At 38.6% G+C, this 27353-nt stretch overlaps 1 protein-coding gene across 1 annotated transcript; it reads right to left on the reverse strand.

Annotated features, from left to right (window-relative positions):
- Positions 1–4562: 4562 nt before the first annotated feature.
- Positions 4563–25562, reverse strand: chmp5.S (charged multivesicular body protein 5 S homeolog; the record flags this gene model as incomplete). Its single annotated transcript, NM_001087142.1, is given in 8 exon segments — positions 4563–5171; positions 10090–10202; positions 11901–12009; positions 14116–14187; positions 14273–14366; positions 18559–18605; positions 20952–21056; positions 25423–25562. Coding segments are annotated over 7 exon segments (534 nt in total). The 3' UTR covers positions 4563–5120.
- Between the last annotated feature and the right edge of the window lie 1791 nt (positions 25563–27353).

Consider the following 27353-nt stretch of genomic DNA (forward strand, 5'->3'; position numbering starts at 1 on the left):
TATTATAAGTTCTTACACCAGGTCGGTGGTCAAGGGCAGGCAACAATAAAGGCAAGTCCGAGAAACAGGCTGAGGTCGGGGGCAGGCTGATGGCAATAACAAGTTCGTATGGCAGGCCGAGGTCGGAGGCAGGCTGATGGCAGAGGGTAGTCCAGTAAACAAGCCGAGGTCAATTACCAGGAGATCCAACAGAGTGCAGGTAATGGGAAACTGTAGCAGAGAACACAGGCACACAGGAACAGGGTACCGGACGGGGACTCAAGAACAAAGCAGGAATCAGGAACAAAAGCAGGAAATCTCTGGTCTGTAGAAACAGGCTGTGACGCTTAATGATCAAGCACCTGGGCATGGTTTGCAACAGGCTTATAAAGCCCCTTAATTGGCAACCTATACACACCTGTGTTTGATGAAGGAGGAGGAGTGGAGCAAACACATAAGGAGTCCAATCTCAAAGGTCTCCAGTGGCTCAGTGAGGTAATGCAGGAACTTAAAAGTATGTAGTCCAGAGTTCGATTCCAGGTAGTTCCTGACAGGGTTGGACAGGCAGACCCCCAAGACATGACCCAGATGGTGGAACTTGTGAAGAGGTACATGACTACTGAGAGCTACCTAGGATAGGGAACCTCTACCCAGCGCCCTATCAGGCCTCAGAGACTGCAAGGAAATCCCGGTAAAACTGTTCCATTTGTTAAAGGGGTGGTTTCCCAAGGTAACCGGGACAGAAGCGCTGATATGACTTTGGGACGAAGTACAGGCGCCAAAGGGTGGCCACCAGTCAGGGTCAAGAGGCCAATGACAGAGATAAAAGCAGGTTACAATGCTCGCGGTGTAGAGAGTTTGGCCATTTTTCTGCCAACTGCCTCCTAACGTCGGAGCCTATGGATTGTAGCTGGGGAAAACAAGAATATGTGGCCTCTCTACAAGAAGAGACTGGTAAACAGTTTTGCTTGGTAGTCATAGAAGGACACCGGGTGACAGCTTTCCTGGATTCAGGGAGTTCGGTAACATTAGTCCACGCGAGTTTGGTGGACATTGTTGACTCTACCAACCCACCGGTCGGTGTAGTGTGCATTCATGAAAATATTAAAGACTACCCAACGGCTTTAGTTATGATTGAAACTCAGCATGGAACTATAAAGTATCAAGTGGGGGTTGTAAAAACCTTAATGCATGCTGTGATTTTGGGAAGAGACTTTCCATTGTTCTGGCAACTGTGGGGTGGGGAGAATAACTGTGGAAAGGGTTCCTCGTACAAGGCAGAGGAACCAGGCTTGTCCCCAGAACCCTTTACACACCCTGAAAATGAAGGAAAAGTAACCCCTGATGTGCCCTCACCCCTAGAAGTGTTTCCAGGCCTGGAAGAGGGGGTTGAGGAAGGTGACATGGTACCTGATTTGGAGGTTTCCAAAGACAACTTTGGAACTGCCCAAATGAGGGACCCCACTCTGAGGAATGCTAGAGAAAATGTAAAGGTTATCAATGGGGAACCTCAATGTCCAGGGGCAGAAACAGTGTTTCCCCACATGGCCCTGAACCAGGATCTGCTATATCATGTGAGCAAAATAAGGGGTGAAACTATAGAACAGCTGGTGGTACCCCAGCCATATAGAAAGGTGGTATTAGATATGGCACATAGACTTGTACTTGGCGGTCACTTGGGAGTCGATAAAACTACAGAAAGAATCCTTAAGAGGTTCTTTTGGCCTGGGGTGGTTGGAGATGTCAAGCGATATTGTAGCTCCTGCCCAGATTGTCCGTAAGCAGCACCAAGACCATATTACAGAGGTCCCTTGGTACCATTTGAGAGGGTTGCAATGGATTTGGTTGGTCCTCTGCCAAAATCCGCTAGAGGGCACCAACACATACTGGTAATATTAGATTATGCAACCAGATATCCAGAAGCAGTACCTTTAAGGAATACTTCAGCAAAATGTATAGCAAAAGAGCTGTTCTATTGTTTTCTAGGGTGGGAATACCTAAAGAAATACTGACAGATCAAGGCACCCCCTTTATGTCCAAAGTAACCAAAGAGTTGTGTCGCCTCTTAGGTATTAAACACTTACGTACCTCAGTGTACAACCCTCAAACTGATGGCTTGGTGGAAAGTTTTGATAAGAACCTGAAAGCCATGTTGAAAAAGGTGGTAGATAAAGATGGGAAAAATTGTGATTGCTTATTGCCGTTTTTGTTGTTCTCAATCAGGGAGGTGCCACAAGCTTCTACTGGGTTCGCCCCATTTGAGTTACTCTATGGTAGACACCCCAGGAGTCTGCTAGATGCAGCTAAGGAAACTTGGGAACAGGAGGCTACCCCCTACAAGACCGTGGTAGAACACATTGCTCAAATGCAGGAGCGGATTACGACAGTGTTACCTATTGTAAAGGAGAACATGGCCAAAGCACAGGAGGCCCAAAGCAGGATTTATAATTGGTCTGCAAAAGTAAGGACCTTTAATCCTGGGGATAGAGTCTTGGTACTTATCCCCACAGTTAAAAGTAAGTTCCTGGCCAAGTGGCAGGGTCTTTACGAAATTATTGAAAAAGTTGGTGAGGTGAACTATAAGGTACAGCAACCTGTAAGAGAAAACAGGTGCAACTTTATCATGTGAATTTACTGAAGCCCTGGAGCCCTCAGGAGGTCCTGGTATCAGAACCGGGCCTAATGGCCTATTCTGCTAGTCTCATTCCAAAATAGCCGAAACGCTCAGTATCACAGAAACAAGAAGTGAAAGAATTCTTGATGAGAAATAGGGATGTTTTCTCTGATCTTCCTGGAAGGACTAAGCTAATTAAACATGATGTGGTAATGGGTAACAGGTAAAAGTTATGGTTAAGCCATATAGAATACCTGAGGCACGGAGACAGGCGGTCTCTGAGGAGGTAAGGAAAATGTTGGATCTAGGAGTAATTGAGGAGTCCCATAGTGATTGGTTTAGCCCAATTGTTTTGATCCCTAAACCTGATGGGAATCTAAGGTTTTGTAATGACTTCCGAAAACTGAATGAAGTCTCAAAATGTGATGCCTATCCCATGCCTAGGGTAGACAAACTCATCGAAAGGCTAGGCCCTGCAAGGCACCTCACAACTCTAGATCTCACAAAAGGGTATTGGCAGATACCACTAGCGGAAGGGGCTAAGGAAAAGACAGCCTTTTCTACTCCTGAGGGTCTCTTCCAATACAATGTACTACCTTTTGGTTTACACGGGCCCCAGCTACTTTTCAAAGACTAATGGACCGCATTCTTAAACCACATAATCCCTATGCCTCAGATTATTTGGATGATGTGGTTATCTTCAGCTCTGATTAGGAGTCTCACTTACCAAAGGTACAGGCAGTGCTAGTCTCTATACGTGAGGCGGGGCTTACTGCAAACCCTAAAAAGTGTGCGGTTGGAATGGAAGAAGCCAAATACTTAGGTTATGTAATTGGAAGAGGTGCAGTAAAACCTCAAACAAATAAAGTGGAGGAAATACAAAAGTGGCCCCAACCTGTCACAAAGAAATAAGTCAGAGCCTTCCTTGGGATAGTAGGCTACTATCATAGGTGTGTGCCTAACTTTGCTTCTATTGCAGCTCCTCTTACAGATCTTACTAAAGGGAAGAGCTCAGTAATGGTTAAGTGGTCAGCTGAGACTGAAAAAGCTTTCATAGAACTTAAAAATTCCCTCTGTAGGCAACTAGTGTTAATAACGCCAGTTTTTCAGAAAGAGTTCATTCTGCAAACTGATGCCTCAGATGTGGGTTTGGGGGCTTTCCTCTCCCAAATGGTAAACGGTGAGGAACACCCAGTAGTGTACTTAAGTAGAAAGCTTACACTGGCTGAGAGTAGATACTCTATTGTAGAAAGGGAGTGCCTTGCCATTAAGTGGGCATCAGAGGCCCTCAAGTACTATCTCAGTACCGTACCTAGAGGGGGCGGGCCCTGGTGTGTGACGCGCAGCCGGGCCCCCGTCCCCCTCCATACACACCAGATTACACCAGATTTCAGTGGCGCGTGGGCTGCCGGGGGGCCCTGAGGGGGTGCGGGTCCTGGCCCGCTCGCACCCCCTGCTCCCCCAGTAGTTCCGCCACTGTACTATCTGCTGGGCCGAAAGTTTAGATTGGTCACAGATCATGCTCCCCTTGGATGTCTGAAAATAAAGAATGCTCGAGTCACCAGATGGTTCCTGGCCCTGCAAAACTGAAGTCGATGGACTTTTTTTGTGTGACAATTTTTTAAACCACGCAACCTTTTTAACTATCACTTTCACTGTAATCTATGGGCATTTTTTTCTCTGTGAACTGAGGCAAAATATTTTTCTCATGAGAAATAGAAAGTCTACCAGGAACATAAAATTTTACACTCCAGTAATTACAACAAAAGATTACTCGACAAGCCTTTTATACTGTAGCTTCTGCAAGTGCCACCAATAAGTCTATATATAAATTATTCTCTAACTGGCATGTAAGGCGAGGAAACCTTTTCCCATTTCAACAAATTAAGTTTTGTTATTAATCATATGGTTCGGACCAATAGGTAAAGTTGTTACAGCAAATACTAAACAAAGTATATAACTCAGCAGCAATCATTTATCACTCTTTATTAACAGTTTCATAATTTTTAGAATGAACAAACATATCCCAAGAAAACCTGTCACCTGATATTCAGCATCATTTAAAAAGGTTTGCTTTTATCAAAAAGTTACAAAGCAATAATATTCACAAGCATTTGAACATGGGGTTATAGTAAGTAAGTTGCATACATTTCTGGAGTTAAATTAAAGGGGTCCTCCACCTAGAAAGAGATTTTGCACTGTGAATTAAAATGTAATATTAAGAAAATGTCCAATATACATCACATTAAGATATTTAAAAATGTATTGTTACTAACAGCAGCCTGTCTGCTTACATTGTCTACACATCGAGCTCTGAACCCTGAATCAATGTTGCAAGTCAGCTGATAAAAAGACCTAGAGGGGACACTTGTTGCAGAGTTATAAGGGTCAGACCCAGACAACTGGGATAAATAAAAACTGCTTTCAAAAGTAATTAATAATCTTTAATTAGTGTATACTGGACAGCTACTTAGAATTATATATTCTTTCATAATGCAAAAAACTGTGTGTTTTTTTCCCGATGTATTTAGGTAGCAGGGATTTGTGGCAATCCAAATTCATCAACCAGTACTCCATCCTGTTAAAAGAAAAAAAATGGTATACTGCATATTAAATCATCACTGAACATGAAATGTTACTCCTACTTAATAGCCATAGCAGATGTCCTAAGTAATCCACTGTCAGAATAAAAAGGTAAGTGTATGGTCCTGGAATAATGTGAAAATGCTGCACATGTGCCATCACTGAATGGATCTATGCATTTGGTCTGTATATTATACAAAATATATAGAGTACAAGTTAATTTATCAATCATAGACAGAATTGAAAATTTAAATAAGAAGGGCATTCTCAGAGATGTGGCTATAAAATATCTAACGGCAATATAATTCACTCTCAGCAACTGAACTGAAGCCTTAAGAAATAATCATTTTTTAAAAAAAATTAGATAAAATTATCACAAGGTTATTTACCTAAATATATGTTTATCAACCTTGCCGGATAATGTAATTTGTACAGTATGTGTAATTTGTATTTTGTTTTCACTCAGACCTGGTTAGCATCCTATTTATGCAACAATCATACAATCATAAAAGTACAATCATTTTGATATGAATTGTTTTCATAATGTTTATCAATATATTTCAGGACAAAATGCAATACCACTTTACACAAATAGAAGCCACAGACAGATGTTGCCCATTCTGTCTTTTTTAAAATATATTCTTTATTTATATTTTTATTCAGAAATAAATAGTTTTGTATGAATAACAGTCTAAGTGTGTCTTTTTCTTTTAAATTATTAGTCCAAGATCCTCCTACTTGCTTAAAAAATGGAAACAAATGTTCATTTGTCTTTTTGTTTTTTTTAAACCATGGCTTGTAGCAAAATGTATCAGTACCACCAATTGCATTCTCACATCTATTGTGATTTGTGAGAATGCAATTGGTGGTACTGATACATTTTGCTACATCTAGAGGCACATTTATCAAAGGTGGAATTTTGAATTCATATGAGTTTTTTTTAACACTCCCTTAAACTCCCATAAATTCAAATTCAACCAATCGAAATGTGTTATTAAAATTTGAATTCTCAAAGGGCCAGAGTATGATAAATCTCGAAAAATAAAATTCTCATTTTTTAAAAAAACACTCTAATCAAATTTGAACTCCCTAGTCAAATTTTACAGTTTTGACAGTTTAGAATTCTAATTTTCAATTCGACCCTTGATAAATCTGCCCCCTATAGTGGCTAGTGAGAATGCAATTGGTGACACTGATAATTTTTTCTGTATGCTATTCATGTAAGAGGGCAAATAGCATTTAATCCCCTGTCACATAGCTACAAAATGCTCAGAATTGTGCCTCTACCTTTAGGGTCAGGGCAAACATGTATATTGGGGGAAATTAGCTGCCCAGCGACAAATCTCCTCTTCTTCGGGGCGACTAATCTCCCCAAACTGCCTTCCTGCCAGCTAAAATGTAAATTTCCGGCGGGATGGCACTCGGAACGATTCATTTTCCGAAGTCGCTCAATTTTGCCTCACGAGGCTCTTTTCTCAAAGAACTCAGATCAGCAATACTGTGAGGGTTTATGGTTTTATTTACCTAGACCTGTCTAATAAAATTTACTTAGCTTTAACCTTTCCTTCTCCTTAAAGACTTGAATGTGCAGTTTAATCAGGTCTAAATTATTTGCATCAGCATTATGGAGGGCACTGTATGTGTGTATGTATATATGCAGTTGTGTTCTGAATAATAGCAGTCTGACATCACTAACCTGATCAATCACTGTATACAACTACTAAAAAGTCTACTTTTCCTGAAATCTCTAGCGGTGCATGAGATTAGTACATATATATATATATATATATATATATAAATGTTTATTAAAAAAAGTATCTCAAACACGCACACAGTAGATTTAGATTACATTTTTGTTTGTTAATTAATCTAGGAAACTGTAGCTAATACAATTGTATGAAATTGAGTCTAAATCTACTGTGTGCGGGTTTGAGATACTATTTTTTAATAAACATATATATATATATATATATATATATATATATATATATATATTCACTAATCTCATGCACCGCTTGAGATTTCAGGCAAAGTAGACTCTCTCTGAAGCAGTAGAGTGCACAGCCATTTATTACTAACTGATCAATCACTGTTTTTTGTAGAAATTATATTTTTAGATGATAAATAATTTACTAGTATGTGTAGTAGCGTAATAGAAATCAGTTATGACATGCATGCTACTTATTCTATGTATTTGAATCCTTAATTGAGGCGTGTTCAAAGTAATAATAATAGCTTGGTCATTCATTCTGTAAATAGAACAGGTTTTAATTACGGCCCTTATTTAAAGTGGACTTGTCACCCAGACACAAAAATCTGTATAATAAAAGTCATTTTCAAATTAAACATGAAATCCAATTTCTATTTTTTATTAAAGCATTCATAGCTGTTGTAAACTCATTTAAAAATCTCAGCTGTCAATCAAATATTGTCTGCCCCTCCTCTATGCCTAGGCATAGAGGCAGGGCAGACAATTACTTTCACTTTCCATTCAGCACTTCCTAGATGTCACTGCTCTCCACACATTCCCCTGTTCTCTTTAACATTTAATTGTGTAGCCAGGGCATGGGGATGGACATCGGGTCCCCCATTCTGGTGCACAAACAAGATTCTGAGTTGATGCAAGGCTTTCCTTAAAAACAGTGTCCACAAAATGGCTCCTGCCTGCTTGTTATCATTTTGAATTCCCAGACTGAAGGAAACAAGATTCAAATAATTTATACAGTGTAATTAAAGTTAATTTTGCTTGACTAATGTGATAAAATAGGATTTTGAATAATTTTTTTGAGTGACGGGTCTCCTTTAAGGAAAGAAGGCAGCAAATGATGTGCATGCTGGCTACAGTGCATTTCTCTCTGAGTTAAATAGGTTGTTCCAGACATTGTTCGAAAGTAAGACTTTTTATACTATGGGCAAAAGGCAAACAAGTTAGGGACCGCCATATGGGGTTTACCTTGACGTGGTATGGTGGCTTTTCAAATTTATGATCATAACTTTATAACTAAAAACCCCTGTTTTGTAAACTTACTTTTGAGACAGGGGACTAGGGAATGTGCATTAAAACTATCACTTCCATTATACTTAAATATAATATTACTTAGCCTTTAGAGTGCTTCCACACCCTCATTTTGCAAATTGTGGAATGTCACTTAGCACTATACAAAGTAGGTCAACTCCATGAAACACAGATGTGCAGCAGCTATCAGAAACAATGGTTATACAACTAAATATTTGTTCAAGGATTCAAATGAAAGCAAAATTTTGAAAAATGTTTCAGTTTATACAATGAATCTTTTGAGTTTGTAAAGAAAAATGCAGATACTATTTTTTTTTTTTTTTGCAAAACTGTAATATTCCCTTTTCTTCACTGTCTCTAAAAGAATAACACAAATCAAAACTTCATGTTTTGATTGGTAATAGAATGTGCAGTGTTCCCAATGCATTTGTGTCTATAGAAATAAAAGCTATTATAAGGATTTTGAGCTGTATATAGAATATCATACATTGCCTGCGTTAATCAAATAGGATTTGTAATTTATTTCTATATGAGGTAATTTGAAAATAATTTCCTGTGGGCCAACCATTTACATACACCATCTTTAAACATTCTTAAATAGTCCAAATTGGACTAGTAGAACTTTGTGATCGTCCAGTGGTCTTAATTATTAGTTAAATGGTAGTGGAGACTTAAAGCAAACTTTTTTTTTTTTGCTTGTTTTAACTGTATCACTAGCAACATAATTTCACAATGGAACACTTTGAGTTTGCTAAAATGCAATAAAATTGCTAAAACAAAATCACACAAATAAAATACAAAGGTAAGCATGCATTGTGATGTGCAAAACAATCTTTAAAGTGGTTGTTTACCTTCCAAAACTTTTAATTTTAGTTGTTTTCAGATTGTTCACAATTTTTTTGTATTTTTTACAGTTTTTCCAAAATTGCAGTCTAAAGTTTAAAGTTACTGTCTCAGATATTTCAGTCTGGCAGCTCACTCCAGGTGAAAATTCAGAATTGTCCCATTTAACGGTAAAAATTGTTACATTGCTTTATTTTAATTAATACATTTCCTAGCAGCATCTGTGGAATATTAGCAACTATTTTATCAATTCAGCTGCCTAAGGGATTCAGCTCAGCAGTGCCAAAGATAAGAAATGTATCAATTTAGTACAGTTACATTGGCAGTGCCCCCCCACCCCAGCTGCTTTAGAAACACTTAAGAAGGTGAAAAATAAAAGGTTAAACTTCAATATTAGAAAAACATTGCAAATAGAAGGTAATTGAAAAAGGTCTTTATTTCTGACAAACTATCGGAAACCAACTGAACTGAAAAAAGCATTGTAAGGTGAACAACCCATTTATGGAGAGAATAAACGTTAAAAGTAAAAAATTTGCATGTGCACTTGGTTTATCACCCCAAAAAAATTTAAAGGTGTATGTTGTTTACAGTGTATTTTTTTGTCCCTCCCTGTTTCATCATGATAAAGCACCCATGTTTAAAATTAAGTCTTGACAAATTGAAACCTTATCTCAACCAAAGTAAATACCTATGGAAAGAAGCTTTTCTGGACTTTTTACTCAATTTACAGCTTGCCGCCTTAATCCTATCAGAGTGTGGTCCTGTCCTTACTCCGGTTCTTAATCATACATACAGTTCCTCTATGGCTTTTACTACTATCTCTTCTTCATTCAAATGGACCTGTGTGAACCAACTATAGTATACCTCTATTTCAACAAACAGTAACTCTTGTTTCTTTTAATGAAGCTAACATTTTGATTAAACAATTTTTTCTTGATATTTTCAAGTTCACTTCAATAAGTAAAATATCTGCATATATATATATATTGTCTGTATTGTATTGTCAATGGCTTTTCTGAATATAGTGCAGCATATAGATGTTACAAAAACCAACCTTATTTTTGGAGTCACTGGGAACCCCTTCTGGGATAGTTGGGGCAGAGACAGCGTCATCCAAATATGAGGTGTCGTCATCTAACAAAAGTTCATCTCCTAGAGCATCCAGCTCTGTAATTAAAAGCAAAAAGACTCAGAATAGAAATTTACAAGGAAAAATAAGAAATCAAATACTGTAGCATCTGTGGTTGCAGCTGCAATCACTCAAAGGAATGTGGAGGCCCACAACAAAAAAGCTGTTACCAACCAACTATTTCAGATATCTTCTTGCCCCAAAATGAAAAACACTGATATTAAAGGAGAATTCAACCCATTAGCATAAAAATCCCTATCCCCCCCACCTCACGTAGACTCCCCCTCCCTGCTCACCCCAGCCTAACTGCCGCCCTGGGAAATGCCCCTAACTTTTTACTTACCCCTCGGCACAGATTCAGGCATCGGAGTTCCACGCAGCCATCTTCCGGATCTTCGGTAAGCTGAGACGAAGACCGGCGAAGCAGCGCATGCGCAGTTGGAGCAATGTACTGGTTTGAGACAACTGCGCATGCGCTGAAATGGATGGAAATTGCTGAATTTGCCGGTTGAAGACACAAAGACCCGGAAGATAACTGCGGTGAACTCAAATGCCTGAACCTGCACCAAGGGGTAAGTAAAAAGTGAGGGGAATTTCCGCTGGGGCGTCTACGTGGGGTGGGGGTACGTGTTTTTTTTGCTAAAGGGTTGAATTCTCCTTTAATAACCAAAATAATTCAGTGCCCTGTAAAGTAATTTTAATAATCCCTCACTGGAGCACCATTTGCAGACTTTTTTTTTTACAGTTTTCTATGTACCAGCCAAGGCTCTTAATAACAGCAGCTGGCACAACCACACTTGCTTAGACTAAGCGGCTAATCACTATTTACCAGAGGACAATTCTCATTTAGTGAAAGGCCAATAATGGCTCAGTGTAACAATAAAGGAATCACGTATCCAAATGTTCTAGTTGTAAAAATTAGACCGGACAGGGAAAATAACGGAGATACAGGTATGGGACCGGTTATCCACAATGCTGGGGACTTCTGGTTACTGGATAAGGGATCTTCCAGTAATTTGGATCAGCATACTTTGTCTACTAATATATATTTTCAACATTAATTAAACCCAATAGGATCATTTGCCTCCAATAAGGATTAATTATATATCTCTGTTTGAATCAAGTACAGATACTGTTTTATTATTACACAGAAAAAGGAAATCAATTTTAAAATGTTTAATTATTTTATTAAAATGTAATAATTCTAAGCTTTTTGTATAATTTGTTCCGGATAATATAACTGTACTATCAATTTAGAGGAAATAATTTAAGAAAGGGAATCTAAAAGTTACAATTCTCAGACTTAATTATAGACATATTTCATAAAGTTTTTTGATAATATATCTCTCACTCCCATAAATTCCTGTCCAAGTGGAGATTACAATTTATCACAGTCACACAGTGTTCAATTCCCTTTATGTTTTTGATGTGTGGGAGGAAACCCGAGTAAACCGCAGCAGACATAGGGAAAACACAAACTCCTTGCAGATAGTGGCTGTAATCAAAGCTATAACCTCTCTGCTGAAAGTTAACCAGTTTGCCCCCTGCTCACACTGGGTGGTGATGGAAGGTTAAGCAATTTGCACCAGGACCTATGGTTCTTTAATCATGGCCCTACAAACAACTAGGTTACTCTTACACAGATAACAATAAAAGGATGAAATACACAAAACCACTGTTATTTTTAGGAATCTTTTAATCTGAAACTCCACATTTCCTATATCTTCTGTACTTACCAGCCTCAAGATCATCTTCATCAATTTCAGGTGTTCCATAGCTTCGACTAAGTGATTCCTGGATTTCATTGGCATTCTCCATCATATCCTCCAACTGATCTTGCAAGTCCTATAAAAACACAATTCATATCACTTAGAAAATATCAGATTTAAATTTACTTTCACCCAGTGTTCTTAAATAGCAAAGCTGTAAACTCTCAGCATCTACAAACAGCTTCTGAACTGCAAGCATTCTACAGAGGTCTTCACCAAGGTAGGTAATTAAGCCACGTGTAAATAAATCACCCTGTGTATGGCCAACTTTAGCCATCAAGATGCTAGAAAGTGGAAGCATTTTAAGTGATTTTCAGGTATTTCATCAAAACTGCCAATTTTGGGAAAGCATTGCAGCCAAGTACTTTGGAGTAGAAAAACATGGTTACCCATTTTGGATTCACCAGAATTTCAGAAATATCTGTATTTGGGGGAGGAGGCTCTAGTTATTTTTAATTTTTTTGTTTTTTAAAAGTGTCCTTATGCATGAGGTAGGAATGCCCAGGAATGTGCCATTTATGACCCCCTGCAGGCAAGATTCCCCAATATAATATTGCAACTTGCCAACACCATATATTACAGTGAAAATATGGGCATGCTACAGTAAAGCTCCCCACAGACACGACGATTCTTCTTGCCGAACGACCAATTTTAGCGAAGTCCGACCAATCCTTCTAAATTATCGTGCGGTTAGTGGGATTCGAACGATCGTACATCTTACGATTTTTCGGCCGACATCTGTCTTGAAATTGATCAGCCAGGTAAAAAAATTTTTGTCGGTCTCAGTGCAATCTATCTATGTTTGCAGGGCCAAGCAGTTCCTCAAATTTTTATGCAATCTTTTTGTTCAACCCACTGAATTAAAGCTGAAAGTTTGCAGTTCAACTGCATCTGAGTTGTTTCATTTAAAATTCATTGTGGTAATGTACAGAACCAAAATTAGAAAAAAGTTGTCTCTGTCCAAAGATATATGGGCCTAACTGTATGATCCATATGTGGGCGATCAGAATAATACCAAAAATGAGGGGTGTCTCATATTCCAGTATCCCAGTAACCATCCCTCCTGACTGATAGGCCCTGATTGGTATCATAAGAAAGCATGTGAGCTCCTCATAACCAATACATGAGTTATGAGGATGTGAATCCTATGCGAGAGAGAGAGATCCTTTTTCTCTGCAGTTCCAGATTCACAGCTCCTTGATCAACAGATAAAAAAGAACTGACTGGCTCAAATGATGTGACTCTGAATTGTCTCAGAAGGCAGATATGGATTTCACCTTTCCACAGCCCCTTGGTGGGATATCCAATCAAGGATGATTTGTGAGCTTGAGTCCAAATGTTTCCAGTTTTAACCCTCATGATGCCAGAACCATGCTGCCCTGGCATGACACTAACTTTATTTTGGGGTCTCTTGACGCCAGATACTTTGGTAATCCTATGGACAATGGGCATCAAATTGTTCAGTGGACCCCTGGCATTCATATTTAGGATGTTTTTTCTTGGTACCTAATACTATATGGGCGAAAAGAACTTGCAAAGATCAAAGTTTTGCAGTGATTTTTCAGAATTTTCATATTTTTATAGAAACTGCTAAGTTCAGAAAAGCTTTGATATTTGGTAATAAGGAGTAGAAAGACATGGTTACCCATGTTGGATTTGGCAGAATGTTTACTTTTAAAAAATATATGGTTTCCAGGATTTTTTGGCTTTGGAATCTAAAGTATGCCATAGTCTGCTGTAGTGCTTTGATAATTCTGTAATTTCCAACTGGGATTTTCAATCAGAAATGTCTGTCTGATGGAATAGAAAGGACTATATCTTAAGACAAATGTATAGTAAGCAGTAAGAAAACACTATGGGTGGATTACTCAAAATGTAAGATTAGCGCTCACAGCAAAAAACCCACCTTCTATTCATTCCTATGGGATTTATAAGTGTATTTATTAAGTGTATTTATCAAATGGTGAACTCTAACTCAAACCCATTGATAGATACACTTCTAAAAATGAATAGAAAATGGGTTTTATGAGCGGTACAATATGCAAAATGTTCCCCATTATAGTCCCCATTAATTCTGTCTTTATGCCTCTAATTTGATTTTGATTGACAATATAATTCCCACCTTTACCAAATCATTCTAAATGGCAAATGGTAATTTCTTCTTCTGTTACAAAGGCCTTACCTCAATCTGATCAATTTTGACTTGCTTGTAAGCCTTTTTCATTTCCTTAGCTCCTACTTTCATTGCATCCACCTTAAAGTGTACAAAAATGTAGACAGTGAAAATGTATGTATTTGTGAACAAAACACATTTTTTTAATGCAAAAATAATAACATACCGTTGTTTTTGTGTCCTTTAGTGTCTGAATAGTATAATTGGCTTGTTCCATATTAAAAGATTGCTGGTTTAGATTATCTCTCTGCTGTTCATACCTAAAACAAACAAACATGCAGAGACTTCTAAATCTATTACAATTACTTAAAGAATAGCATATTCAGGATACAAAGTAATTTAGGCAAATCAAAAACAAAAATACAAAAAGCAGCATTTCATTAAACAAGTGGGACTGGTAATGAAAGGCACAGGCCTCTTTTTTTTCAGCAGCTGGTTGAACGACCAGATTCTTCCGAGGTGGAGATATTTACTTTCATATTTCTGGGACTCTTCGTGGAATACTTTTGGAGTGGTCATGCTGCTATCATTTACCTGGACCACATTTTGAGTGTCTCTACGTCCCGATTCCTTATGAGCTCTTTTTTTCTTTATTGGGTCTATAAACCAAAACTGAACCTGCAACAGTCACCTAAATTTCAACCCTAACCCGTGGGTTTTTGATCAACTGGCACATTACTATTTTGCATCAGTCATATATGCCTGGAGCTATTAAAATCAGGATTAAGTATCCTACTCTCTTTCTAATCTAAATTTTAAACCAACCCAACCCTCCATGTTGTACACATCCTTTGACCACTATAGGCAATATTTTAAATTTCTTGGTTTCTCACTGTCATTTTCATTGTGGGTAACAGAGTGACTGTAAAGTACAGGAAAAGAAGTACACATAGCACTGGAATTATTTGTTCACAATCACAACCTTTTTTTGATGGGCCACTATTAGGTAAGGTATACTGTCCTTCCCTGTAAAGCGATAGTTTACCCCTTGTTCAAGGTTTTTTTAATTAATGTTTATTGTAACTTCTTGAGATCAACAAGGCAAAAAAGTAAATTGAAGTTATTTCATGTTTGGTCCTTGTAAGGTGGATAGATTACATGTGCACAGATAATTCCTCAGCCTATTTACCTGGTAAGGACCAAACATGGAGTAGCTTTAGTTTCCAAGTTTGCTCTGTTTAGCTGAATAAATAACAAAAGACATAAAAAAATGTATGTTCAGCACAAGCATTATTCATTAAACTGAACATGAATAAGTGGTTATGTCCAATATATATAGGCCCCCTGGCCTACCTGTCCCACTGGGCAAATGCCCCTAACTTGTTACTTACCCCTCTGCGCAGGTCCAGTCCACGGAGTTCAGACGCCATCTTCTCCCAAGCGATCTTTGACCGGCGTTTTTGGTGCATGTGCAGTATGAGCATTTCGCCGGTACGGATCTACTGCGTGACTTTTGGCGCATGCGCAGTAGATCTGTACCGGCGAAATGCTCCTACTGTTCATGCACCAAAAACGCCGGTCAAAGCAGGAAGAAGATCGCATGGGAGGAGATGGAGTCTGTGAACTCCGTGGACTGGACCTGCGCAGAGGGGTAAGTAACAAGTTAGGTGCATTTGCCCAGTGGGACAGGTAGGCCAGGAGGGAGGGGAAGCAACACAGGGAAAGGAAAGTCATCTTGCACTTGGGGTTGCCAAATGTTAGGCACCCCCAAGTGATTGTTTTTACTTTCCTGAAACCCGCGCCGGTGCTCCTATCAGCAGAAACCGGTACTGGCCCGGGGTTATTCCAGCGAGCACCATGGATCGATCCTCTTCCAGCTTCTTCTTTCTTCAAATTTCCCGGGGCAGACTGATGCGCAGTTGAGCAAAATAGCCGACTTTTTAGTTAAAGTTCGGCTTTTCGCTCTACTGCACATGCGCAGCCATGCGAAGAAAGAGGAAGGCGGAAGAGGATTGCTCCTTGGTGCTCACTCAAAGAACCTCAGGCTGGTGCAGTTTTCTGCTGATAGGAGCACCAGCCACAGGTTTAAGGGTAAGTAAATCACTTGGGGACATGTAGTGTGTGGAAGAGAATAGCACACGGAAAGACAAAGAGCAACAAATTGCATCGAAAATGAAGCAGAGAACTAATGTTAAAATAATTTAAAATGCTCAAGTGAAGAGAAAGTAAATATTAAAAGTAAGAGAATATAAGAAATGATAAACATTAAATGGAGAGAAAGATTTCACTGTGTAACACAAACCATTTTGAGTATATGCATGATTTTGGGAGCTCTTGCTATGTGCTTCAAGGTGGAACGAGAGCCCTTGGTACATGCACACAACTTTTTTCAGACAATATATATTTACTGTACACTGGGCTGGGTGGGGCGATGAGGAGCTAGCTAAAAGGGCCAAAATGTGGTGCTTTTATGTTTTATACACTTATGGAGAAGAATAAATTGCTTATTTGACACTGAAGCAGTTGGTCCAGCACCGTTATGCTACAATTCACGGACACAGAGTACAGGGCATACTACTAGTGCACTTCATCATAATCTGGACTGTTTTTAGCATCCATATTCAATGGGTGTATATGGACTTGTGTTTTCGAGTTTTTTAATAGTTCCCAGTATCAATTCATCTGTATCCCCTTGATTTGTGCCTATACTATTAGTCAAACGAACACGGGTTTAACACTGATACACTAGACACAAACAACAAAAAAATATTTTAAACTTGCTGGACATCTACTGCTACACGAGAGATGAACAATTCAAGTATTCTGGCTACACAATGATATCATATCAACCACTAACAAAGATCCATACCAGATGGATAGATAACCAGAAACTTTTTTCAAAGGGGTTGTTCGCCTACACTTTTTTTCATTGTAGCCGGCAGAGGGAAGACATTTCGGGGAGATTGTCGCCCCGATGAAGAGGAGATTTGCCGCTGGGACGACGTCTCTCGAATCTGCTCGTGTGGCCACAGACCCTTAATGTTCCTGTCTGTTTGTCTGGCAGCTCAGTGATCCAGGAGCATTCTGAACTCTTGCAATTTGCTACATTTAGTTACTACAAGTCAGGGATGCTGCTCAGCAGGGCTAAAGATAACAAACGTATCAAATAAATGTATCAATTTAGAACAGTTAAAGAGTCAGTGACCCCACCCCCTTCCCAGAGCTGCTTTAGAAGGTGAAAATTTAAAAACTTAACACTTCAATATAAGAAAGATGGTCACAAACAGAAAAGGGAAAGCAATTGGAAAAAGTCTATGACTGGTGAACAATTTGAAACGAACTGAACTGGAAGAACTGTTTGAAGGTGAACAACCACTTTAAATGTTACATAGTTCACAGTTATTTGTTTATTGTTGTTAATGAACCGTTAATATAAATTGTAGAATCTATGCACAGTCAACTCAAAGCTGTTGCATCCACCATTGTTTGTTTGAAAACTTTGTATAAAGACATTAATTAGGACCAAAAAGCTGGATGCAGTAAATTACCATGGATTTTCTGCCATTTCATGTTCTTTGCTTGCACTAGCTTGGATAGGTCCAGGTGGTACCTGGCATTTGGGAGATGCTGCAGTGATCTGCAGTAATGTGACAAATAGCAAATTAAATGGCAAACTAAACCCTAAAAATGAATATGGCTAAAAATACCATATTTTATATACTGAATTTATTGCATCAGCCTAAAGTTTCAGCTTCGCAACAGCAGCAATGATCCAGAACTTCAAACTTGTCACAGGGGGGTCACCATCTTGGAAAGTGTCTGCGACACTGACATGATCAGTGGGTTCTGAACAACTGTTGAGAAGCTAAGCTCAAGGGTCGTCATAATTGATGAAGCAGAAAATTAGGTTGGTCTGTAATATAAATTGAGGCTACAGGGCTTTATTAATTACTAATCAGCCTTATATTGTGATATTTATATTCTATGTGTACTGTTTATTTTGAGTCAGTCCCTAAGCTCAGGACAGAGCATGTGCAATAAATCAGCAGAAAAGAAGATGAGAAGCTACGGAGGTATTTTCGGAGACACAGATTTGCACTGCTAAAGGACAGTGGTTGCCTTTGTCTGTTATAGAAGTCCAAAACATAATTTACAACATTTCTAGACTACATCTTTAGTTAAATTTTAGTTCTCCTTTAATATTCCTGTATAGAAAAATACATTTACAGCCACTTCTAAACTCCTTTGATTGAAACAACTATGTCAGGTATCCACGTATATCCGTCCATTCCTATACAACTTCCAGTTTCATGAACTCTTTCTCTCCCCCCGGTCATGGCCTAATCGTGGCTCCTTCTATTGCACATACATTGTCAAAAAAGAAAGAGATGACATGCCGCAAAAAAGATTGATGCAATATAAATAATAGATATTAATAATAAAATGAAATAGTATATCATTTTTTTTTTACTTCTAAAAGAGCACAGTTGATTTAAGTATCTATCTACTTACATTCTTTTCTGCTTGAGAACTCGCAGGGCTTTCTGTTTTACCATGTTCTGAAAAAAAATTGTATTAAAATGAAAAACAGTACTTTTTACTGCAACAAGCTACCAACATGGGTGGTGGGATAAATCAGGGCTCACGGAGAAGAATTACCTGTTATAGTATGCCAGTAAATGGTATGTGAAATAAACATAAAGCTCAACAAGTTTCACTTAATCATCTTACTGCTACTGAAGTATTATGGTACAGTAATAGCAGAAAGCATTCTTGGTTTACAAGAATGCAAATCTTTGAAACACAGAAGCAATTGTCTTTTTAGGGGGGCAAGAAACTAAGTGCAATCCTACTATAGGTGTATATTGCTAATACTCATTTACTTCTGCATCCCTTCATGTCAGTACACATGGTACAGAGGTAGGACCTATATACCAATACCTACATACCAAAAGCCAATCAATATTACTCATGACCAATAAGACATGACTTCTTCCTCACCAGTGTTATTTTTTGTCCTATGGGACAGGGAAGTAGGATCTCCCTCCTCACCATTTTGTGAATCTTTTGTATTTTTACCTTTGTAAAAGTATGGTAGCTCCTTACTTTCTCTTAATGCATTTGCACTTAATAGCAGCCTTTCTCCAGGAGTCTGAATGGAGTCTTTATTTTGACAAGAAAATTATATCTGGTATGGTGCATGAGTTCTTCGGGCTTTGCAGTTTCGGTATCTAAAGATTTTGTGAGCCTGAATGCTCTAATTACACTCTTTACACACTGGTTAGGGGGTTTTCACTGCTGTATCAGTATGGTAGCTCCCTCCTTTCTCATTAGTCTGCATTTATTAAGCAGTGTTTTTCCAAGGTTCTGAATGGTGTTTTTTAGTTTGACCCTGCAATGCGATCTGTTTAGGTGCATGTGTTCCTCGAGGGCACTTTGCTATTGCAATTGTGATATATTGGGTTTTTGTTTGTAAGTGTGAGTTTTCTCTTGACACAGCTGGCATGTGTGCGTATTATTCCAGAACAGGCTGGGAATTTGTACTGCCATAGCAGTATGGTATCTCCTTCTTATTTGGATTCTGCATATTGTCAGGCAGTTTTTCTTTTTGTGCATTTCTATAGGATATATTTTTTCTTTAGAGATTTCACTCCTATGTGGTGGGCTTAGGTTGAGTCCAGTTGTAGATAAACTACCGAGTTGTATTGGCTGTCTTTAATGGGTGGATGGTCTTCTAGCACACAATGATGTGGCCGTTTGTTATGGCCCTTGGTTTGTGTGGCTACTGGCCCTGGCTTTTTGGCTTATGTGCCTGCTGGCTCTAGTTATGAGCTTGTTCGCTTGCGTGGCAGCTGGTCCTTTTGGCTGGGGTGGCCACTGGCTTATGTTTTGGCCTGGTCACTCACATCATCATTGACCCATGTTTTGGCCTTGTTGTTTGCATGGCTGCTGCCCTTTGTCACCGTGTGCCTCCTAGTCTTAATCCACTGCTCGTGGCATGGTCCTTGGTGCATGTGGTTGCTGGCCTTTGCTTTGACAGGCGTAGTTGCTGGCATTGATATATCTTTGGATGACATGGCTGCTGCTCTTGCTGTGAACAGTGGCAAGCATGGCTCTTACTTGAGGCAGTTTGTGGGGCTTCTGGCTTCAATATCTGTCCTTGCATGCAGGGTTGCTTTCTTGCAGCAGCATTTAGCAAGCTGGGTTCACCTCAGGGAATGTGTGCTATCTGGCCTGTGAGCTGGTTAACAAATAAGCACCCCCCCCCCCGTTAATACAACTGTCTTTGTCCTTGAATTCCTATGTTATTGACACAAGTCCACCTTCCCCAATTTGGTTCAATATTCCACATATGATTATCAAAAAAAACATTTACTTCAACTTGAAATGGCATACATTCTTCTCCCTGCCCATTTTAATGCCTTCAGATCCAAGGTTCTCCTCATTTTTAGTGCATGCAGTTTCTAGGTATTGGCCCAGGAGAAACAAGAAGCCTCTCTCCCATACTGCGCTGTTGATCACAGACAGGGAGAATGTGCAGCTGAAGCCAGGCCTGGATTGCCTTCAGCTGTGTAAGCAGCAGCTTCCAGTCTTAATCTCTATTTCAGTTTAACAAACTAAGCAAAATAATATCTAAGCCAGTTACTAGTTTCAAAACTGAAATAATTTCAAGAATAAAAATTGGTTAGCTATTACTCAGCTCTTACTTTATGCAAATCCACAGCAGTGTCTTGGTCAGAAAAGAGCCCTAATTTTAGCATAAAGCAAAACTTCATTGTTTAAGGTATCTGGATGAGTCTATAAGTGAAAAGATGCATTTGGTCTACTCAAAAAAGCTCACACACAGCTTTCTGAATAAATGCATGCTATTTTAAACACAGCTTTATTTATGCTAGAAATCATACCTTGGATGGCCCATCTCTCATTTTTTTCATTTGATCCTTGTATTTCATCAGTTCTGCATCTAGCCGTGATATTTTCTTATCTATTGACTCCGCTCTACCATCAACCTATCAGGAAAAGAAGAAAACATGACAGCAATCGACAACAAGTTTCCAAAAAGTCTAGTTAACCAGCACCATAACCTTGGGGAAAAAATATTAGTATTTCATCATATTTCCATGCAAGAAACCTCCTTGCATGCTTTGGCTTAACATATAAGCATAAAGATATTATCATTTCAAGGAAATCAGGGATTACCAAACGTATAGCCTAAATTTAGTAACAACCCAGTTTAAATATATTGTCAATCAGTGATCATGGCTAATATTGTCAATCTGAGGAAGAGTGACTTTTAATATGGTCTACCAAAATTTCTCTATGCTTTGCATAATTCACCACTGTATTCTTCTAACTAAATGTAATTCTGTCATTATTTATCTGGTATAATAAAATCCTTGCATTGTAAAGATTATTATTTTTTTGTGTTTTTATTTTAGTATTTTAAAGGGATATTGTCATGGGGAAAAATCTTCAAAATGAATCAGTTAATAGTGCTGCTCCAGCAGAATTCTGCACTGAAATCCATTTCTCAAAAGAGCAAACAGATTTTTTTATATTCAATTTTGAAATCTGACATGGGGCTTGACATATTGTCAATTTCCCAGCTGCCCCAAGTCATGTGACTTGTGCTCTGATAAACTTCAATCACTCTTTACTGCTGTACTGCAAGTTAGAGTGATATCACCCCCTCCCTCCCCCCCCCCCCACAGCCAAACAAAAGAACAATGGGAAGGTAACCAGATAGCAGCTCCCTAACACAAGATAACAGCTGCCTGGTAGATCTAAGAACAGCACTCAATAGTAAAAACCCATGTCCCACTGAGACACATTCAGTTACATTGAGAAGGAAAAACAGCAGCCTGCCAGAAAGCATTTCTCTCCTAAAGTGCAGGCACAAGTAACATGACTGGGGGCAGCTGGGAAATTGACAAAATGTCTAGCCTCATGTCAGATTTCAAAACTGAATATATAAAAATCTGTTTGCTCTTTTGAGAAATGGATTTCAGTGCAGAATTCTGCTGGAGTAGCACTATTAACTGATGTGTTTAAAAAAAAAAAAAAAACATGTTTTCCAATGACAGGATCCCTTTAAGTTTAGCAGTGGAGAAAAAAAATACAAGAGGATTGAAGAGGAGAGAGTAATACACAAATAAGTAATTGTCAATTTGCCATTACACATTTACAGTTATATTTGCAGAAGGATCGTGGAAGAACACCCATGGGCCCCATACAGCATCAAACTTCTGTGGACAGCCTCTTGAAATATATGTCAGATATTTATCTTGAAAGTTATATCTCTTGACTATTTTTGTTATGATGCACATAGCATATTTGCTGTTAATCCAATAAACTTTGTCACTGCTGAAATACTACTGTTTCCAGAAGTCATGTTATATATTAAAAGGAAGTTGCTACTTTGAAAGCTCAGCCAATTAAGCAGATAAGCAAAACTCAAAAAAAAAAATATATAAAAAAAATATATATAAAAAAAGAGAGCTAAGCAAAACTCCAAAGAATTAAAGTGGACCTGTCATCCAGACACAAAAATCTGTATAATAAAAGTCCTTTTCAAATTAAACATGAAATCCAGTTTCTATTTTTTATTAAAGCATTCATAGCTGTTGTAAGCTCATTTAAAAATCTCAGCTGTCAATCAAATATTGTCTGCCCCTCCTCTATGCCAGTGGCATAGAGGCGGGGCAGACAATTACTTTCACTTTCCATTCAGCACTTACTAGATGTTACTGCTCTCCACACATTCCCCCGTTCTCTTTACCGTTTAATTGTGTAACCAGGGCATGGGGATGGACATCAGATGCCCCATTCTGGTGCACAAACAAGATTCTGAGATGATACAAGGCTTGTCTTAACAAGTGTCCACAAAATGGCTCCTGCCTGCTTGTTATAATTATGAATCCCCAGACTGAAGGAAACAAGATTCAAATAATTTATATAGTGTAATTTAAGTTCATTTTGCTTGACTAATGTGATAAAATAGGATTTGGAATTTTTTTTTGGGTGACGGGTCCCCTTTAAGAGGGGTTCCCAAACTTTTTCATCTGACTGTATATTATTTTTGCCTAAGTGCATAGCCTTGTGTTTATCAACATTGAACCTCATTTTCCAGTTTGCTGCCCAGTTTTCCAATTTAGTCAAATCACTCTGCAAAGTGGCAGCATCCTGCATAGAACCTATTTAGTACTGCACAATTTTGTATCATCAAAAAAATTGAAACAGTACTTTCAATGCCCTCCTCCAGGTCATTAATAAACAAGTTGAAAAGCAAAGGACCAAGTACAGAGCCCTGCGGTACTCCACTAACAACAATGGAAACTAGAAAATATTTAATTAACCACCACTCTTTGTAATCTATATTTTAGCCAGTTCTCTATCCAGATACAAATACTATTACTATTACTACTAACATTCCTTAATTTAACCAGGCACCTTCTGTGTGGCACTGTATTAAATGCTTTAGCAATATCTAAGTAGATAACACCCACTGCCATCCCAGAATTGAGATCCCTGCTCACCATCTCATCAAAAGAAATTAAGTTAGTCTGGCAAGTTCTATTACACATAAAACCATGCTGGAACAAACTCATAGTGTTATGATTAGCAATGAAGTCCAGTATCTTATCCTTTAATAACCCCTTGAAAAGCTTTCCTACCACTGATCTCACCCACACCTAGTTTAAACACTCCTCCAACCGCTTAGCCATTCCCCTAGCACTTAAGTCTTAAGGCACGCATTTAGCTCCCGCCGTCTTCCCAAACTTGCATGTGGCACGGGCAAAATTTTATTGGAAGACCTTCCCTTGATCTTAGAGCCTAGATCCCTATACTCACTCTTTAAGGTCTTCCATCTACCTTTTTACATCTTATTTTTTTCGTTCCAATATGTATGAAGACAGCTCGGTCATGCCAGGCCCACACAATAATTTATTTACCTGATCAACCACATGCCGAACGCTGGCACCAGGAAGACAGCAAACTGTTCAGCTGTAGCAATCCGGATGACAGATTACCCTATCCACTTTCCTAATAATTGAAACCTTTACAACCACAGTCTGCTTAGGCCTGGCTCTGCTCTCCTCCCCATCCTTACTAGAGAAACTGATTTCCTGGCTGTTAGGGAGATCAGCCACATCTAGAACTGCTAATCCAGAGTTCCTACATATTCTTCACACTATCTGGCAAATCTGTTGGGATGTATAAATATCTCACCAGCTAGGTCTTGCTCAGTGAGTAAGAGACTCCATTCAAGATTGTTAATCAACCACAGTAGTGCAATTTGTTGCTCTAGTACTCTAACTCGAGCCTGTAAAGTGGATAGACCTCATTAGCACCAACCCCCCCCCCCCAAAAAAATAGTGATTAGAACAAGCTTATGACCTAGTTTGAAACTTCTGTGTTTGTAACTCCACTTACAGAGCTTACTAATCAAACCCCACCCACTTCAAACTGAGGGAAAAGTAACTGCAAAGTAAAGCAGGTTGTGGCAAACTTGCTGTAAGAACAATAGCACGCCAAACTTTGTTTTATAGCACCCAAAAAAAAACTATAAAAAATGAAACAATACAATATACAAAACTTATCTTAGAATAACAGTTAATGACAAATACTTACCCCTTTGTTATAGTCTATACCAATGCTAAATAAGGAACCAGAAAGACAAGTTTCATTCTGGTTTGCTAACTTGCCAGACAAGCCCATCAGAAACAATAAGGAAATGAGAATATACAGAATAAATGGAAGTGAGCTAGAGGAACCAATTTAAATAATAGTCAATGAAGCAGAGGTGGTAAATTTACTTCAATACACTTTTATAATAGGTAGCAGTAGTACCAAGCCTCATTCTAAATGGGGCTTTAAAATGAATAAGTAGCATGCTGGATTTGTGTTGAAAAGTGCCCAAAAGTGATTTATTGACTTGCATTTTTATATAGACAACTTTTCAGACCTTGCAGGACTCTGCTTCAGTAAAGTTTACAGGCTAAGTTAGCCACAATTATAATATAATTTTAAGATCATTCATTTTCAATACAGACGTGTAGAGCTGAGTCAGATGTTTAGTAAATAAAGTACCCCCTATTGTAAAGTATAAGGTTATTATAAGTCACCAAGGAGTTCCATGACCATATAAAAACATGAGGCTGGAACTCCGAGGTTACTTCGAAAATCCTCACATTTTCCAACAAGGGGTAATTTATTTATTATAATACACAAGTTTTAGTGAGTCATGTGTCAAAAATTACATCACTACTAAACTTTTATAACTGATGACATCAATAGTTACCATTTATAAGGATATAATTTACAAGATATTCATGGCTTTTGTGTATTATACAGGTTTAAACAATAGAATTCAACCTGTATTGACCTGCACGATGGACGAGCTGACCAATATCCTGGTCTTCTGCCGAAATTGGTAGGCTCATCTCCTGCTATACACGCAACCAAATATCCTATGAAACTTTGTTCCGTACTATATTATCTGTGCGTCTATGGCCACCTTAAGTGTGTGAAGAAGTGGGTGGGGGAGGAGGGGGTTGGTATGTATAGTGAAAGGCAGCTCAAATTACATTAAGTAGCCAGGCAGAAGTCAGTAGGAAGTTGTCAGGAGAAAGAAAGAGGCTGGTCTGGTTAGGAAAGGTTGATTGGCTAGTTTCTTGCCATACATGCACCGAATATAATACAAAAATTCATTTACATGATGCAGGGTTTTACATATGGGCTGTTATATGCAATATATGATAGAGATCTACATTGTTCAGAGGTTTTCCTTTAATAGAGAACTCAACAATATGAACTCCTCAGAAAGAAACATAAAACAGGTAAAAACAATAACAAATGGTATTTGTAAGTGGCTATAATACAACCAGTAAGCAAATTGTTCCGATTATACGTAAGCACTGGCTCATCCTACAGATAGGGTTGCCACCTTTTAAAATAATCTTTACCAGCAAGTGGAGGGGGCGGAATTAAAAGGGTGGGGTCTTGATGATAAAGGGGCGGGACCGTAACGTAGTATTGGCTGGCTGGGTCGTGACATCAAAGGGGGCGGAGCCAAACACGTGAATTTGGCAAGAACCCCAGGGAAAAAAAGTACGTTTGGAGCAGGCTGGGGGCAGGCCACGGGCTTTTTTTAGGTGTATTACAAATTTACCGGCAGCTACATTGCCGGTAAATTTGTAATACCGGCCCCGGCCTTGGCTGGGTGGCAACACTAACTATAGAACAGTCTACCAGATGTGGTGAGTCAACAAACTCATATCCTTGCATTGAAGAGAGCAAACAGTCTAAAAGATTGGTTAGTAAGAGCAGATGTTGGTGCCATGCGAAGAGACATTTTACAAAACCCAAATGTTGGTACATTTCTATGTCTTCATTGCATGCAAAGTAATTATGGTACTAAAGTAAATTCTCTCTCACCCAATTCAGGTAATGGTTTGAGATCAAACAGTACTATAATTGTGAATCATCTTTTGTTGTATACCTACTCAAATGCCCATGTGTATTAATGTGTATTAATAGTGGATAAATATGCAGCGGTGAAACCATACAAAAAGTTATAGGATTATTGGGTGGGGGCTGGGCATGACCCAGTTCATATTGATACTAACAACAGAATTAATGGTAGATGGAGGACCATAAAGAATGAGTTTAGGGATTTACGCTCTAAGATTAAGGAAAGGTCTTCCAATGTAATTTTTTCACAAATGTTGCCTCTGCCACGTATAAGTTTAGGAAGACAGCGGGAGCTTAGGGAGTTAAATACGTGGCTAAAGTCTTGGTGTAGGAAGAAAGGGTCTGGGTTCCTAGAGCAGTGGGCTGATTTTTCCTTAGGGTACAATATATATAGTTGTGACAGATTGCACCCCAATGCAAGAGGGTCCACTGTGCTAAGAGAAATAATGTCTAAGGATCTCCTTCTGTAAGTGAGCGCCGTATCGGCCCATGCACAGTTGCTAAGAACCGGAAAACTGCTTCAACTGCGTCCGCATAGTACAATTTGTCCATCAACAAAAAAAAGACTATTCAAAGAGATATTGTCTAGTTGAAGCTAGAAAAACTGTGGGTAGCTACCTGTTTAGCCCTACAAACAATTGGGCAATGGATAGATTTCACTATGAACAATGAAAATGTATAACCTGTCAGATCGATTTTCATGATAATTCATGATAATTTGCCAGAATGCACTAAAACCGGACGTTAGGGAGAGAAAAATGTTAAAGGAAAACTATACCCCCAAAATGAATACTTAAGCAACAGATAGTTTATATCAAATTGAATCACATATT

Source organism: Xenopus laevis, chromosome 6S, assembly GCF_017654675.1.
Source record: "Xenopus laevis strain J_2021 chromosome 6S, Xenopus_laevis_v10.1, whole genome shotgun sequence".
Taxonomy (NCBI): Eukaryota; Metazoa; Chordata; class Amphibia; order Anura; family Pipidae; genus Xenopus; species Xenopus laevis.